The sequence below is a fragment of the Diplotaxodon limnothrissa genome, linkage group LG7, assembly GCF_057381915.1.
Source record: "Diplotaxodon limnothrissa isolate DT_005_m linkage group LG7, D_limnothrissa_male_GT1.1, whole genome shotgun sequence".
Classification (NCBI taxonomy): Eukaryota; Metazoa; Chordata; class Actinopteri; order Cichliformes; family Cichlidae; genus Diplotaxodon; species Diplotaxodon limnothrissa.
This window is the reverse complement of record NC_140602.1, coordinates 30,635,839-30,652,760: the sequence shown is the minus strand read 5'-3', so window position 1 is coordinate 30,652,760 and position 16,922 is coordinate 30,635,839. Positions and strand designations below refer to the sequence as shown.

The following is a 16,922-nucleotide window of genomic DNA, read 5'->3' as shown; positions in this document are numbered from 1 at the left end:
CCTCTATTGGATGTCCACTTAGGATTGGATTACCAGAACCATATGTTAACGCAGGGAGTGAAAAGTGCAATAAAGTGTTAGCTTCAAATACAGGGTGACAGGGTTTTTTTTTCATTCTTTCTTCCACTTTTACGAAGTCCACCAATAAACACACACACCTGTTGCGTTAATGCATCAACAATCAGCATGAAAGAACACATGCTGGAATTTGAACTTAAAGCACCGAATAGTTGCTAAGAGTAAGGGGGAATTCATGACGATGTTTTTCAAACGTGTTGTCTCTGTCGGCCTCTGTGCTGAAGGCAGACATGCTGGACACGCTTCTTGCTTTCTTTGTTTTTGTTGAACCTGCACGTTTGTGGGTGTTCAATAAATGTGGCAAAGAACATTTTTTCTTTTGTTGATTTTCAAAAATCATTAATTGTGGTGTTTTCATTTGTACAGTGAGCTGTGTTTTCAGATCCTTAATTCACATGCACACTGACAAAACATAAAGTATACTGGCATGTTTGTTCTGTCCTCGACTGATCTCCACTCAGAATTGCTCTTTATGTTCATGAGTTTTCTCTCATGTCCTCCTCAGGAGCCCAGGCTGAAGAGAAGTCTACAGGTAAGAAGAGAAAAAAAGAGATTTAAAGAATTGCTGGAGCAGAATCTACCAAGTTTGATTTTAATATTTTCAGACATAAATTCCTTTTCTATTCAGAGTCTGATGATTTCAAGCTTGTGGGAGGAGCCAGTCGCTGTGCAGGAATACTGGAGCTGAAACATCAGGGAGAGTGGAGAGCAGTGAAGGGCGATTCATGGACTCGGAAGGAAGCAGCTGTTGTCTGTGAACATCTGGACTGTGGCTTTCCTGTTTCTGTTGGAAGAAGAGAGGATGCCTCGAGTAGACCAACAACGTGGTGGATCAGTCGGGACTGTCTTCTGTCTCGATCTCCTCTGGGGCAATGTGCAGTGTCTTGGGAACTGCCACCTACCAGCATGTTTGACATAACCTGTTCAGGTAAACCCATGTTTGCTATCATCTTTTCATAATATGTGACAACTAGTCTGTGTATTTATAGAGAAAATCAGGGACATTTCCATTGTCGCAGTAAGGCTGTCCCTCTGTAGTAGGAATCCTTTTGTTTTCTTTCTGAGATTATGAGGAGGAAAACAATATTTTTGAAAAGTGTGTTGAAGTGTAAATATGCAATATAGACTAAATGTGATGTTGAAAAAAAAACTTCATGCTGCATTTAAACTCACAACCTTCACCACACAAGGCTGAGGAGAGTGAGTGGTAACTCTGCCACTAATCCACAGCTGAGAGAGAGGCATTGCTCCCCATTCAAAATGATTGGGTTTCTACTATTAGAAAAAGTGGACTATTTCACCAAAGATACAAAATTATGAAATATAGACTTGTAACACATAATGGAGCTGGTTAATAGTATGAACAGTCTGTCTGCAACAAACAGTGTCAGACTAGTTAGTCGGTGAAAAGAAGTAAAACGGCCAATGACAATAACCTATTCTGGGATTGCTGCTTTCAAAAATTCTCCTATCTTCCACCATCTTGAAGTGATATTATGTGTTTATATCCGTCATGAGATAAAATTAGGCTTTGGATCTAATGAATTTGAAAGACCAGTAAACACCATTAACCTTCTACAATGACATCATGAGTTCCCATAGCTGTGGTAAGGATTTCAGAGGTTTAGGAAGAGTGTATGTAGATCCCCTCTGTAAAAGATTTCTTAACTCCACAGTGACATCATTGCACCTGTTGAGTCCCAGATACCACAATGAACTTTATTCACACTTTCCAGACACGGCGATGAGAAGTTTAATAACTAGTTTAATGACATTGTAATCTACTATGGGATTGTACAGCACACGGATAGTGGATAGCAGATAGTGTCTCAACAAATCAGAGAATGTCTACCCCCCTCCCTTGACCCCCACCAGTTTGCTTATTGAGCATGGAGGATGCCATCACCATCATCCTTCACAGAGCACTGAACCATCTGAAGAACAAGAAGAGCTATGTGAGCATGGACTACAGCTAAATGTTCACCACCATAAACCCAGACATCCTCACCACCAAACTGGACCACCTTCAGGTCCCCCTGCCACCTGATCAAAGCCATCTTAATCTCCCCCCAATTGTCACTCAGCACTGGATCCCCACAGGGCTGCATTCTCAGTCCCTTACTGTAAGCCATTAGTGTCAAACTCTGGCCCGCGGGCCAAATTTGGTCCGCAGCCTAATTACATTTGGCCCGCAAAGCCAATACTAAATTATTATTAGAGCTGGCCTACTGGTATTATACAGCTAATATATATATTGTTTAGTATTGAGCTTTGCTTGTTCCATATTCAGTTTTTCAGCAAAACTTGTTTGAGTCTGTTGCGAGATCGATCAACTTTAGACCAGACAACAAACGACGGAGGCTCCGGAAAAGTGCAATCAAACGATGAGTTTTATTATCACAGGAGAACAACCAACCGTCAGCATACGGAATGGGTTGCTCTGACAAGAATACATTGGGTTCTGGTTTTATAGGACAAAATATCACACCTACGTCAATGCAGTTCAAAAATACATGGTGACAGACGGGCAAAAGTTCAATTCGTGCAGACAAGGGTACATCACATACATATAACCTTACACCGACATATAACTTCTCCTTTCTACATTACTTGCCTTTTAAGGTAATAACTTCAGGTCTTAGCATCTCTGAGAGCTAATGATGGACCCTTGTCATTAATCCCTAAGTAGAGTACTTTGCAGCCAGTCTCAAACTGAAGCAGAAGACGCTTAGGCCTTCACTCAAACCTGCTACTAGATTAATATGTGTATTGTAAGCATGCATGCAATTAACCTGCTATGTTCTCATCTCCCCTCAGCATGTATCATCTGGACACTCTCACCAGTGAAGCTTAAAACCTTCTAGAATGGAACATCAACTCTAACCAAGCACATTTATGCATTGTGTATAGAATGAACTCAACCTGTAAAAATAGAAAGGTCAATGTGATGACAGACATATTCAATGCAATACAAACCCTGTAGGAAATATTACCGATAAATGATACTGTGAAACATGTTATTAATACATTCTTCATAAGGCAAATTATATGGTAGCAATAAAAGAATCTCTGAATCCCAACAAGTCCATAAGAAGAGATTCATTCTTAAATCTGGAGGAAGATTTTTTTTTCAGTAAACATTAATGTTAGCCCGCGACCTTGTTCCAGTTTTGAATTTTGGCCCACTGTGTATTTGAGTTTGACACCCCTGCTGTAAGCCCTGTACACCTATGACTGTACACCAACCCACCCACCCAACGTTATAGACCAGTATGCCGATGACACCACTGTGGTTGGGCTAATTTCTGATGGAGATGGGACAGTATACAGCGTGGAGGTAGAGAACTTGTCCCACTGGTGCTCAGAAAATAATCTGAACATCCTTAAAAACAAAAGCACTCATAATGAGTCACAGACAGTGTCACGGCCGAGGCCGACAGACAGAAGGACTCAGAAGCAGGACTCACACGAGAAAGTGTGATGAACAAGATTTTATTTAGAAGACATGAAATTGCAAAATCAACTAGACAGTGAACTATGAACTAAGGTCTACAAGATCAGTGAGGCTAAAAACTAGTGAAACTATGACCAGGGAAAAACACAATGACACTGAATATGTGAGAAACTAAATCTTCATCAGGAATGCTTTAACTCAGGGGCATGGAGAAAAGGCATGGGCTTCAGGGAATGCACCCAGGAGTCTCAGTACATCTTTGAAGGCGGAGAAATGGCAGGGGGGAGGTAGGTGGTCTGGGTAAGGCTGCTGGGTTTCAGGAGCAAGGAATCTGTGAAGAGCAATAACTGTAGCAGGAGGGCAGGCAGCTGAGTAAAGCTGACGGGAGCAGAGATGAACAGAGCTGCCAAAGAACTCTACTCAGACTGAGCTCCTGATAGGGGATCAGTATGAGAACAGAAAACAAAAACTCCTCAGCACAAAAGCACACGAATCTTCACACCGTAACACCCTGAAAACACGTGACAAGCAACAGGGGTGGGTGAGCAGGGTTAGAGTAAGCCAATGCAGACAGCAGCATCACATGGCAGCAACTCTACGCGTTCCAGTGCAGAGATGCGCGTCGGACGAGGGGCAAGCATCCGAGGTGTATGTGTGTGTATCCTGTGTTCAACTTGAGAGAGAGTGTCCTTCACCCGGTTAAGCAAAAGTCAACAGTCTTCAGCCAATGCAGGTGTACTTGAAAGAGACTAAACATAGTCCCGTCATCAGGGACAAGAATTTGTTGTTCCTGAGCTGCATGAGTGAGGGAGATGATTGTTTGAGTTAGTGCAGACAAGTGCACCAATTTTGCAGTTGTTCTTAATGTCCATCACTGGTCACCGGGTCTATCTATTTCCCATTGCAAAGCCGTGAGCTTCTCTACAATCTGTTTATCCCAGGTAGGAAGGGGTTCACGGGTTTCAAAATGTACAATGCCATCAATCTGGTCAATGAAACCATGTGTTTATTTAACGCCATATGGGAAGATTGTAGAGAAGCTGAGTACTCAGTTCAGTCTGAGTACTCACGGCTTACCCATTATTAAACCCGATTCTTTGATCCCCATGATAGAACAGAGAAAACCCGACTCAGAGTGGTCAAAACATTTATAATTCTTTATTCAATCATCTTCCGGAAGAGGGAAAGCCCTGCACAGCCCAAAGCCAGTGGCAGGATCTCTAATATTAGAAGCTAAAAATGTGTCTCATATACAGTATAAGAGCTAACATCTCCAAAAGTTCAGGAGTAGTTAGTCATTACAACAAGTGTTTGTGAACTAAAAATCAACAATGTGGGATACTGTTTGTGTCACGGTCTGGCTGGCAGACCGTGGGGATGTGGGGAAAGGAGGACCCAAAACGCAGACTCTGCGATGCAAACAGTGCTCTTTATTCACAGTGAAAAACTGTAAACACAATAACTCCCCGTTGCTCCCTTGAACCCCGTGTGCGTGCTTCCCTCCGACGTCTGTGCTCGTGCTCGTGCTCCCCACTGTTGTGTTTCCGCACACCCCGTGCGTGCTGCCTTTCTGGACCACTCTTCCTCCTGCAGGGAAACCATAGAAGCAGCCGTCAACACTAACCCTCGGCGGGCATATACGAACAACACAGACATATGCTGACACACTAACTTGGTACGATAACTCAATGATCCCGCGTCGGTGGGAGCTCCAAGACTCTCCTAAGTAGCTCCCCCGACGAGCCCTGATCAGCGGCAGGTGTGTGGCTTCGGGTGTGGCCAGTCCCTCCGCAGGGCCACACCCCTCAGGCCTGCAGGTGGCCGAGCTCCATCCTCCAGGCACACCCGCAGACATACACACCCATACCTCGCCTAAACATATGAGTGGGACACAGACTAACACAGCACAGAGAAACACACATATGTACACGCACAGAGAAGGAGAAACGACACCAAAAATACATAATAATAATACACAGGTCCATGACTGCCCAGGGATCCTGGGTCGCCCAGTCCCAGGACCCTGACAGTACCCCCCCTCTAAGGGTCGGCTCCCGACGACCCAAAAGCACAAACCAAAAACAGTACAACCAACCCAGGGCGGGCGGCGGGAGGTCCAGGACGGAGGGCAGAACCAAAACAAGCAAAAACCCCCGAAGAAAACAACCCCCCCAAGGTCACAGTCCCAGAGTCCGACCGCGCATCCCGCAGCGGAGCAACAAAAAGAAAAAACGCCACAAAACAGTCTCAGGCGGCCCATCAACATAACAAAAGAGTTCAGGGGGCCTACCTCGAGCCCAACGGCGGCGACGTAGCAGCTCCGGCGGACGGCCCCGGGTCCGGCAGCAGCAGCAAAACAGTTCAGGGGGCCTGCCACGGGTCCGGTGGCAGCGGCGCTGCTCCTCCGGCGGCCTGCCACGGGTCCGGTGGCGGCGGCGCTGCTCCTCCGGCGGCCTGCCACGGGTCCGGTGGTGGCGGAACGGTTCTGGTGGCCTGCCACGGGTCCGGTGGCGGCGGCGCTGCTCCGGTGAGCAACAGCGAGGCGTGGCACCAGGTCCATGACGCGCCGATCGCTGACGTGGACGCACCGGACGTAGATGGCGAGGAGGCCGCGCTAGACGTGGAGGTCCCTCCGGTCCGCTGATCTCCGGCTCCGGCTGAGCGGGTCCCTCCTCGGCTGCTGGCAGCGAGAGCTCCTCCTCGGCTGCTGGCAGCGCCGGTTGTTCCTTCCGCTCGCCGAGCTCCTCTGCTGGTGGTTCGCTGAGCTGCTCCTGCTCGCTGAGCTGCTCCTGCTCCGGCTCGCTGAGCTGCTCCTGCTCCGGCTCTCCTGCTCGGGCATGCTGAGCTCCTGCTCGGGCATGCTGAGCTCCTCCGGCTCACTGAGCTCCTGCTCGGGCATGCTGAGCTCCTCCGGCTCGCTGAGCTCCTGCTCGGGCATGCTGAGCTCCTCCGGCTCGCTGAGCTCCTCCGGCATTAGCTCGCTGGGCTGCTCCGGCTCACAGTGCTCCTCCGGCTCGCCGAGCTCCTCCGGCTCGCTGAGCTCCCGCTCGGGCATGCTGAGCTCCTCCGGCTCGCTGAGCTGCTCCTGCTCGCTGAGCTCCTCCGGCTCGCTGAGCTCCACAGCTGGCGACGCGGGCTCCTCCCGCTCGCTGAGCTCCTCCGGCTCGCTGAGCTGCTCCTCGGCTGGCGGCTCGCTGAGCTCCGGCTCCCGCTCGCTGAGCTCCTCCTCGGCTGGCAGCGCGAGCTCCTCCGGCTCGCCGAGCTCCTCCTTGGCTGGCAGCGCGAGCTCCTCCTCGGCTGGCAGCGCGAGCTCCTCCTCGGCTGGCAGCGCGAGCTCCTGCTCCGGCAGCGCGAGCTCCTCCCGTTCGCTGAGCACCCACTGGGGCCCGCAGAGCTCCCACTCGGGCAGGGCAGGTGCGGGTGGTGAGGTAGCGGCCAGTGAAGCAGACGGCTGAGGGGTGACTGCAGGCGGATGAGTTGACGGCTGCGCTTCAGCCACAGATGGATGATCCGGAGGCGACGATGGTGTGGCAGCCACTCCCGGTAGACTGGACAGCGATGCAGGGACAGATGGGTGAAATGATGGCAGAGGTGGTCCGGCCGGCATATCGACCTCCAACTGAGGATGACGGTGAGAGGCTGACAGGACTGAAGACTGAGCCACCAGCTGGGCAGCAGGCTGAGGTGAGGGTGAGATGGCTACTATGAAGGGTGGAGAGGATGAAAATGTTACAGCTGGCCCAACAAATTCCAGGGGTCCAGAGGCAACTGAGACCTCCAGTTCGGTCTCTGGGGAAGCCCTGGGGAGAACCTCCGTCTCCATGCGGCCAGACTGAGCCAAAAAGTCATTTGGGTCTGTATGCTCGGAACTCCCTAGCTCCCAGCTTACAGTCTCAGAGGGAATATTTGCTGGGTCTTTGGAGGTACAGCAAACAGTTTCTATTTTTATGTTTACAGAAAGGGAATTTATAACACCGGCAGAGTCCATTTTACTCACTGTGGCATCCAGAGCCGCTGGTCCTGAGTCTTCGACCAGCACAGGAGTGAGTGTGGATGTGGTTGAACGCTGCTTGCGAGGACGCCTTCTCCTCCGTGAAGGCGGGGCCGGGTGTATGGAAACAGTCTTCTGCTGTTCATCTGGGTTGTGATTTTCAATGACATGATTAATAGACACAAACGAGTCGGGTTTACTCACTGCGGTGATGAGCGCTGTTGGTCCGTTGCCAGCTGACTGGGCTGAAACCGCAGGAGTGGGTTGAGGCGTAATGGGATGATGGTAGAGAGTACGGCATGCCTTCCGTAACGGCGGATCAAACGAATGTGCCGCGAGCACCGACGGGAAAGCCCTCCGCCGACGCGTGAAAAACCAAGCGGCTAGAGTCTCTAGGAGAGCAGCCGAACTGTCCATGCTCGGACCACCCAAGCCAAATAGTTCAAAACTCGAGCTCTCCCTTAAACTAGCGACCAGGTGCCTAAGTTTGTTAATGTCCAGAATGTTCGTGGTGAAGGTAGTGGATGAGAGATAATTGTCAAAGAACACTACCTGTATATGTCTCTTGGGTGGGTCTACAGCCTGGATTACGCTCCGGCAGTAATCCCATAGCTGCGTGAGCGATCTCTCCTCCGTGGCAACTCCTGAGTTTGCTGGGTCCATGGTGGTTGGCGGGATCATTCTGTCACGGTCTGGCTGGCAGACCGTGGGGATGTGGGGAAAGGAGGACCCAAAACGCAGACTCTGCGATGCAAACAGTGCTCTTTATTCACAGTGAAAAACTGTAAACACAATAACTCCCCGTTGCTCCCTTGAACCCCGTGTGCGTGCTTCCCTCCGACGTCTGTGCTCGTGCTCGTGCTCCCCGCTGTTGTGTTTCCGCACACCCCGTGCGTGCTGCCTTTCTGGACCACTCTTCCTCCTGCAGGGAAACCATAGAGGCAGCCGTCAACACTAACCCTCGGCGGGCATATACGAACAACACAGACATATGCTGACACACTAACTTGGTACGATAACTCAATGATCCCGCGTCGGTGGGAGCTCCAACACTCTCCTAAGTAGCTCCCCCGACGAGCCCTGATCAGCGGCAGGTGTGTGGCTTCGGGTGTGGCCAGTCCCTCCGCAGGGCCACACCCCTCAGGCCTGCAGGTGGCCGAGCTCCATCCTCCAGGCACACCCGCAGACATACACACCCATACCTCGCCTAAACATATGAGTGGGACACAGACTAACACAGCACAGAGAAACACACATATGTACACGCACAGAGAAGGAGAAACGACACCAAAAATACATAATAATAATACACAGGTCCATGACTGCCCAGGGATCCTGGGTCGCCCAGTCCCAGGACCCTGACAGTTTGTCTGTGATTTGGAGAGCCCAGCGCTGCTCCTGATGAAGGGAAAACCAATTCTGCAGGGGAGACCTACTTTGGCACTTGTACAGGTGAAGCCAAAGGGAAGATGCTTCACCATATTTTCTAGTCTTTGGCTTGGAAGGAAGTTGGTTTGGAAACACATTTGGCGATGCTTCATCTCCTGCTTTGCGTTTGTGTGGGAGCCCTGTCCATTACGCTAGCAGTGTCCCCCCCTAGGGGGCAGGCCCCACACTTTGGGAAGCTCTGCCCTAAACCATGATGGTTGTTTTGAGACCCCCATGTTGCTACACTTCAGAGAAAATTAAAAGAGGAGGGAAACTTACAATTGACCCCCTTAAATACTCTTTCTCATTATTGGATTCACCTGTGTATGTAGGTCAGGGGTCACTGAGCTTACCAAGCCGATTTGAGTTCCAATAATTAGTTCAAAGGTTTTGGAATCAATAAAATGACAACAGTGCCCAAATTTATGCACCTGCCTGATTTTGTTTAAACAATTATTGCACACTTTCTGTAAATCCAATAAACTTCATTTCACTTCTCAAATATCACTGTGTGTCTCCTGTATGATATATTTAACTGGCATTTTTATTGTAACAACCAACGATTTATACAGGGAAATAATGACTATTAACAAGGTTGCCCAAACTTTTGCATCCCACTGTATGACATAACATGTGAGAAGAATGTAACAACACACAACCACAATAATATCAATAACTTGAAAAAAACAAGCGTGCACATTTTTTACCACCAAGAGTCAGCAAATCAGGCTCACTGTAAACCACCAAGAGCTCCAATGAGAAACAAATTATACTAATAAAATGTCAGAAAGTGACCAGCAAGGATAGAAGCCATTTTAATGAAAGATACAATCAGATAATATTAGAGTATCTTCATGAAAAGATGAAAGCCTACATCTTTTCCTTCCATTTTCTTCTTTTCTTCACATGTAATGCAGCAATAGCACTCGTAGCAGTAGTAACAGCAGTACTAAGGACTGTTTGTGAATGAGTCCTGGTGTCTTTGTCCCTTTTTCAGATAAACTTGGTTGAGGCAGCACAAGCCTGTTATTTACAGTGATCCTGATTCACTAATGTTCACATTGTGGTGAGAACAAAATCACCAGGTGCCGAAACATGAATTTTTCATGCATATTTATTTATTTATTGCACAGGTTAGGACCATTCAGATGCACATATTAATGACTTACTGAGAGCTGGTCCGGTGTTTGAATCTAAATGTGGTGTTAACATGTCTGCGGTGTGTGCCGTTATAAAGATGTGTTCTGTTGTTAATGATGAAGTCATGTTACAGTTGTGCTGAGGTTGAATCAGTGAATAGTTGTTTGCTGCCATCTTTTTCTTGTGTGTCTGCTGTCTCTGATCTCTCTGTTTGATCTTCTCTGATGTCTCCAGACTCTGTCAGGCTGCTGAATGGTTCCAGTCTGTGTTCAGGCAGACTGGAGGTGAAGTCTAACCAGAGCTGGTCCTCAGTGTGTGAAGCTGACTTTGACCAGCAGGATGCAGAGGCGGTCTGTAGGGAGCTCGGCTGTGGGCCTCCTTCAGTCCTCCAGGGGGCGCTGTATGGAGAAGTGGAGGCTCCAGTGTGGAGCAAAGAGTACCAGTGTGGAGGCCATGAGTCTGCTCTCCTGGACTGTAGAAGCTCAGGCTCAGCTAGAAACAGCTGCTCACCTGGCAAAGCTGTTGGACTCACCTGCTCAGGTAGAAGAGGAGCTGCAGCTTTGATGTGGTTCAAACTCGCTTTATTCTTTACTGATGACTCTCTGCTTTCTGTTCAGAGCCTGTCAGGTTTGTGGGAGGAGCCAGTCGCTGTGAAGGAATCCTGGAGCTGAAACATTTGGGAGAGTGGAGACCAGTGGAGTCATTTGATTGGAGGATGGAGACAGTTAATGTCTTCTGTGTACATCTGGGTTGTGGTTCTGCTGTTTCTTTCAGACAGAGAAAGATACCTCAAATAAGAGCTGTATGGTCTGTTTTAGGTCATTGCCTTCTGACCACATCTGCTCTACAAGATTGTGTATCCCAATATGACTCTGACAACTCCCTCTATCTCACCTGCTCAGGCAATTAAGAGGCCAGGAAGCTCTTAGAACCATTCTCTCTAGGTCAAAGAAAGAGACTTTTTTATGACTCAAACTTTATTAGATTTTAATATACAAACACCCCCCCCCCCCCCCCCCTCCCAAAAAAAAAAAAAAACAAACCAAAAGATAGCAGAATAGCAGAATGGACATTCCCAGTAACAAAAACAGAACAAATTGAGAATCAATGCATATTTCCATCCCCCCCACAAAAAAAAAAAATGATGCCAACATTTCACATAGACCACATTACAGCTATCCTATTTTGTCCGACCTTAACTACTTTAGCCGGATACGTCACTGACCTGTATGTAAAAAGTAGTTAGCCCACTTATCATTATAGTCGTCCAGTCTATTTAGCAGTCTATATGATAATCTTTCGTAAGCTGCCACTTGTCCCAAAGAGGTATACCACTGAGAGAAGGTAGGAGTCGATGAGGCCTTCCACTCTTTCACCAGCAGCTTCCTCCCCAGCATAATCGCCGTTTGTACCCAATGAGCAAGAGAAGTGGATAAGTGACTCAAAGCTGAAGGGTCTCCTAATACATAAAGACTGTTCATAAATGGGACCCCTTGACCTACAACCTTCTCTACTACAGTGTGAATATGAATCCAATAATCTTGGACTTTGGAGCACCCCCAGAGCAAATGTTAAAGTGTGCCACTTCCTTGCTGGCATTTCCAGCATGCATCATCAGTCGCTAGACCCACCCTATGCAACCGTGAGGGTGTCCAGTATACTCTATTTAAAATCTTAAATTGAACCAATCTTGAACTCAATTCGCGTGACATTTTTTTCAGATTCCTGAGGATGCCATTCCATTCCTCCACTGTAAAGTTGAGATTTAAGTCCATTTCCCACGTTCTTTTGAGGGACAGTGTGTTAGGATCAGAAGCTAATAAAAGCATTTTGTAATAAGCTGATGCCTCTTGTCCACGCCCAAAGGTTTTTTTTTTATTTCCTCCAGAAAATCGCAGCTTAAAGGGAACTTTGCGAATGAACCACATGTATTGGCCATCAAATGTCTTAGTTGCAGGTATTTCCAAAATTCCTGTCTAGGTAAATCAAATTCTTCTGCAAGTTTTCCAAATGATTTAAATATACTATTTTCATAAAGATCCCCCAACACTGTTATACCTCTCTGAAACCAGAGCTTCCAAAAGAAGGGTAGTTTAGAAATAGAAAGTTTGGGGTTATACCAAATACCAGCAGATTGGTTAAGATATGGATCAAATGTGAATAATTTGGACATTCTTTTCCATACTTCTTTCAAATGAGAAAGTACCGGGTGTGATTGGATACGGGGGGACAAATTAGTTGATAAGCTATATAATGGTGTAAATGGCGAGCAAGCAGTACTTTCAATGGAAAACCAAGGAGGCACTTTCTCAGGGGGTAAGAACCAATGTGCCAAATGCCGAAGAGAAAAAGCATAATGATATAAAAGTAGATTAGGCATCCCTAACCCACCTCTGTCCACTGGTTTTTGCTGTTTTCTCAGATTCAATCTAGGCTTTTTATTATTCCATATAAATGACTTACAGAGCTGGTCAAACTGTTTGGTGTATTTCAAAGGAACATGAATTGGTAGAGCCTGCAACAAATAATTGAACTTAGGTGTACATACCATTTTGATTACGTTTACCTTTCCCCACATTGAGAGATACATCTGAGACCAGCGATCAATATTAATTTTCATATCACTGAGTAAAGGTTCAAAATTTATCTTTATCAGGTCTGACAAATGAGGCGGGAAGGTGATGCCTAAATACTTAATGCCCTTCTGAGGCCAGGAAAACATACCGGTTTGAAAAAGTGACCTAGGACAATAATTAGTTAACGGAAGGGCCTCTGATTTGGTCCAATTCACCTTATAACCAGAAATAGCTGAAAACGTATTTATTATTGCCTGCAAGGAGTTTAAAGACTTTTCTGGGTCTGATATAAAAAGCAAAATGTCATCGGCGTACAACCTCAGTTTATGACAGTCTCTCCCTATACTGACACCTGGAAAATTGGGCTCCCTACGAATAGCCACTGCCAGCGGCTCAAGGGCCAGAGCAAAAAGAAGTGGAGAGAGGGGATCCCCCTGCCTGGTTCCTCTACCTAGTTCAAAAGAAGGCCCTATTATTCCATTTGTGAGTACTGATGCCTTGGGGTGTACATATATAAGCTGAATCCAATTAATAAAGCTTTTGGTAAAACCGAAACACTCTAAAGTAGCGAATAAATATCTCCACTCGACTCTGTCGAATGCCTTTTCGGCATCCAGCGAAATTGCAGCTATGGGAGAATGGCTGCCCTGAACCGCCCACATAATATCAATTAACCTCTTAATATTATCAGCTGAAGAGCGTGAGCTTATGAAACCAACTTGATCTACATGTACAAGAGAGGTTATTACCCGGTTTAATCGATTAGCCAGATAAAATCTTACTATCATAGGAGGTCAGACTTATCGGTCTGTAGCTTTTACAGTCAGTGGGGTCCTTATCCTTCTTTAGGATAAGTGTAATGATGGCTTCAGATAGTGAAGGTGGGAGCCTACCCTCTTGAAAAGATTCCTTATAAGTGTTTAAAAGCAGTGGCGCAAGATCTTCTGGAAAGGATTGATAAAATTCAGCTGTATATCCATCCAGGCCTGGTGCTTTATCAGAGGGCAGGTGTTTAATAACTCCCACTATCTCTTCAACGGTAATGGGAGTGTCCAAATATTTCAGTTGATCCACTGACACCCTAGGAAGATTTAAAGATAACAAAAATTTCTTTATATCACTCTCTGAAATGCTTGATTCCGAGCTATAAAGATCTTTATAAAAATTACTAAATATTGTATTAATTTCTTTAGGTTTAAAGAAAAGACGTCCATTATTATCTTTAACAGCTGAGATCATAGCCATAGTCTCTCTCTGTTTAATATATCTTGCTAAGAGCCTTCCGGCCTTATCCCCTTCCTCGAAGTGTTTTTGTCTAGCACGAAATAGAGAAAATTCAGCTTTTTGTGACAGTATTGCATTAAATTCATATTTTAACTTGGTCAATTCATTCAAATTTAATGAAGAACAATCATTTTTAAATTTTAAATCAGCAAGTTTAATTTGACGTTCTAGATTTTGAAGTTTAGTAATATTTTGCCTCTTTTTAAATGAGGCATACTGTATTATATAGCCTCTCAGGAAAGCTGAGAAAGAGCAAAGAAAGAGACTTAATAATTTTGAAGTCACCCATTGGTATTAACACATCGCCTCCAGTTGTTTTTCATCACAACTGATGATTTTCGGGGCAACCGTGGCTCAAGAGTTCACAGTTCGTCTTGCAATTGGAAGGTTGCCGGTTCGAGCCCCGGCTCCGACAGTCTCGGTCGTTGTGTCCTTGGGCAAGACACTTCACCCGTTGCCTACTGGTGGTGGTCAGAGGGTCCGGTGGCGCCAGTGTCCCACAGCCTCGCCTCTGTCAGTGCGCCCCAGGGCGGCTGTGGCTACAATGTAGCTTGCCATCACCAGTGTGTGAATGTGTGTGTGAATGGGTGGATGACTGAATGCAGTGTAAAGCGCTTTGGGGTCCTTAGGGATTTACCATTTTCAGGAGTTGAAAATAACACAGTTTACATTAAAAGATTTAGTGTTATCAGCTAATGAGTTTGGTTAATAAGTTGTATCCAACAACTCCATCGTGCTCAGTGCCTCTTGGGAAAGTCCCCCAGCAGCTAAACTAAAAGGTGTGTTATACTTTGTGAGCATGGTCAGATTTTCTTGGATTTGAGTGATGTCATTGTTGTTATCAGACAGTGAGATTAAGGCTAAGAGCATAAATTCACAGCTTGCAATTATTTTTGACCTAGACTTTAAACTACAATGTAAACCTCAAATAGAAAAAGAATTGTAACAGTGATGATTCCTTGTTCAGGGTCACCTGATCTAGGCAGGTTTATCAAAACTAGAAGTCTAAAGTGGCTCCGTGGTTCTTCACTGCAGTGCTGGAGGACAAGGTACTGTATTCACGCCAGACATCCGAAGCTTCATTTGGTACTTCACAGCTTGGGTACCTGATTCAGCGGTTTATAAGGAAGTGAATCATTGGCGGGATTTGTGTTGTGTTTTGGTAATTTTTGTGAGTGATAGTGAACCAGTGCGCAACGTAAAAAGACACAGAGCCGTATTATATATATATATACATACACACACACACACACACACACACACACACACACACACACACACACACACACACACAGTGCTCAGCATAAATGAGTACACCCCCTTTAAAAAGTACAAAATTAAACAGTAGCTCAGTGAACGAAAGAACAATATCCAAAATTTTCACAAGGCTGAGTTTTACTGAACACTTGTTTAACTCCATAACATGAAATTAAGCTTAATAATGTAACTTAGATCATAAAATCTTCAGTTTTACTCAAACTGGTTGAAGCAAAAATGAATACACCGCACAACATAAACTACTATATCTAGTGTTTTGTATGACCACTGTGATTCTCAAGGACAGCACCAAGTCTTCTAGGCATGGAATGAACAAGTTGGTGACATATTGCAACGTCTATCTTTTTTCATTCTTCAAGAATAACCTCTTTTAGAGCCTGGATGCTGGAGAGTGATGCTCAACTTGTCGCTTCAGAATTCCCCACAGGTGTTCGATTGGGTTCAGGAGACCTACTTCACCCTTCAATCACCTTCACCCTGTTTTTCTTCAGAAATGCAACAGTAGCTTTAGATGTGTGTTTTGGATCATTGTCATGTTGGAAAAGTGCGTGACGACCAAGTGTACGCAGTGATGGCAGCATCTTATAGAGCAGTACATTGTTGAGTTCATGATACCATCAATGAAATGCAGCTATAAACTATTAGTTCCAAAAAACAGTGATCTTTGTTTCATCACTCCGGTGTATAGAGTCCCATTAGTCTTCATCTTTTTCAGCATGAGCCCTAGCAAATTCTAGGCATGCTTTTTGTCCATGGTCTTTAGGGGAGGCTTCCTTTGTGGACGATACTCATGCATGCTATTCCTATGGAGTGTGCACCGTATGGTGTCACAGGAAACAGTCCCTCCAGTTTGGCTTTCTACTGCTTTAGCTAACTGCAGTGAACTTGCATGGTGATTTTCTTCAACCCTTCTCATCAGAAGACGCTCCTGTTGAGATGTCAACTTAACTTGGCAGCCTGGACATCTCTGTACGATGGTTGCACTTCCATCTTTCTTAAAATTTTGGATCACTTTTGCTACAGTATTTTGACTGATATGTAAGGATTTGCTGATCTTCTTGTAGCCCTCACCTTTTTGTGTAAAGAAATGATTTCCTTTCTCAGATTTTCAGACATTTCTCTTCCATGTGGAGCCATTGCTGACAGCATGAAATGGGAAGGGCTTTTATTTGTTAAGTAATGCCCTTTTATAGTTACCCGTCTGCTGGACACCTCTTAAATGAATCATTAGACTCACTTGTGGTTAGAGCTGGGCGATATGAGATTTTTTCATATCACGATATGTTTTTTTCATTTCAGGCGATAACGATATCTATCACGATATAAGCCAAATAACTATATTTGTAAGATTTAAATGTGCCGTTGCTCACAAGTAAAATGTGAAATAATCAGCAGCTTGTTTTTATTTAAATATTTATTTCCCATAATAAGTTCAACAGGGTAGATGTACTTAAGGAACATGAGACTTTTTCAGATAAATAAAGGCAAATATTGCAAACTACACAAAAGGCAGCTGCTAAAGCGTTTAAGTTTCAAAATAGAACAAACGAAACAGGCTAAATTGTCAATTCCACTTAGAAACAAAATATTAATTCTAAAAATAAATCTTAGTTTGTTTTACAGAAGAACAGACAAAACTGACTAACTTTTGTCAATATCAAATAAATTGAGAACTAAAAGGAAATTCTCAATC

General features: G+C 45.5%; 3 protein-coding genes across 3 annotated transcripts in view; 1 reads left to right on the top strand and 2 right to left on the bottom strand.

The window, feature by feature from the left end:
* Window positions 1–5,818: 5,818 nt before the first annotated feature.
* Window positions 5,819–16,922, bottom strand: part of LOC146628517 (uncharacterized) — a 171,512-nt gene continuing 160,408 nt past the window's right edge. Inside the window, exons 3-5 of the mRNA XM_085359587.1 lie at window positions 6,344–6,689; window positions 6,113–6,239; window positions 5,819–5,876 (exon numbers count right to left, since the gene is read on the bottom strand). Of these exons, the coding sequence (XP_085215713.1) occupies window positions 5,819–5,876; window positions 6,113–6,239; window positions 6,344–6,689 (531 nt within the window). The remainder of the gene's footprint in view (window positions 5,877–6,112; window positions 6,240–6,343; window positions 6,690–16,922) is intronic.
* Window positions 7,014–8,204, bottom strand: LOC146628524 (uncharacterized; the record flags this gene model as incomplete). Its single annotated transcript, XM_085358905.1, has 1 exon — window positions 7,014–8,204. A coding segment is annotated over exon 1 (1,191 nt), but the record flags the coding sequence as incomplete, so codon positions are not given.
* On the top strand, window positions 10,303–11,106 carry LOC146628523 (CD5 antigen-like). Its single transcript, XM_085359589.1, has 2 exons — window positions 10,303–10,631; window positions 10,709–11,106. The coding sequence occupies exons 1-2, from the start codon at window positions 10,316–10,318 to the stop codon at window positions 10,999–11,001; spliced, it is 609 nt and encodes a 202-aa protein (XP_085215715.1). The 5' UTR covers window positions 10,303–10,315; the 3' UTR covers window positions 11,002–11,106.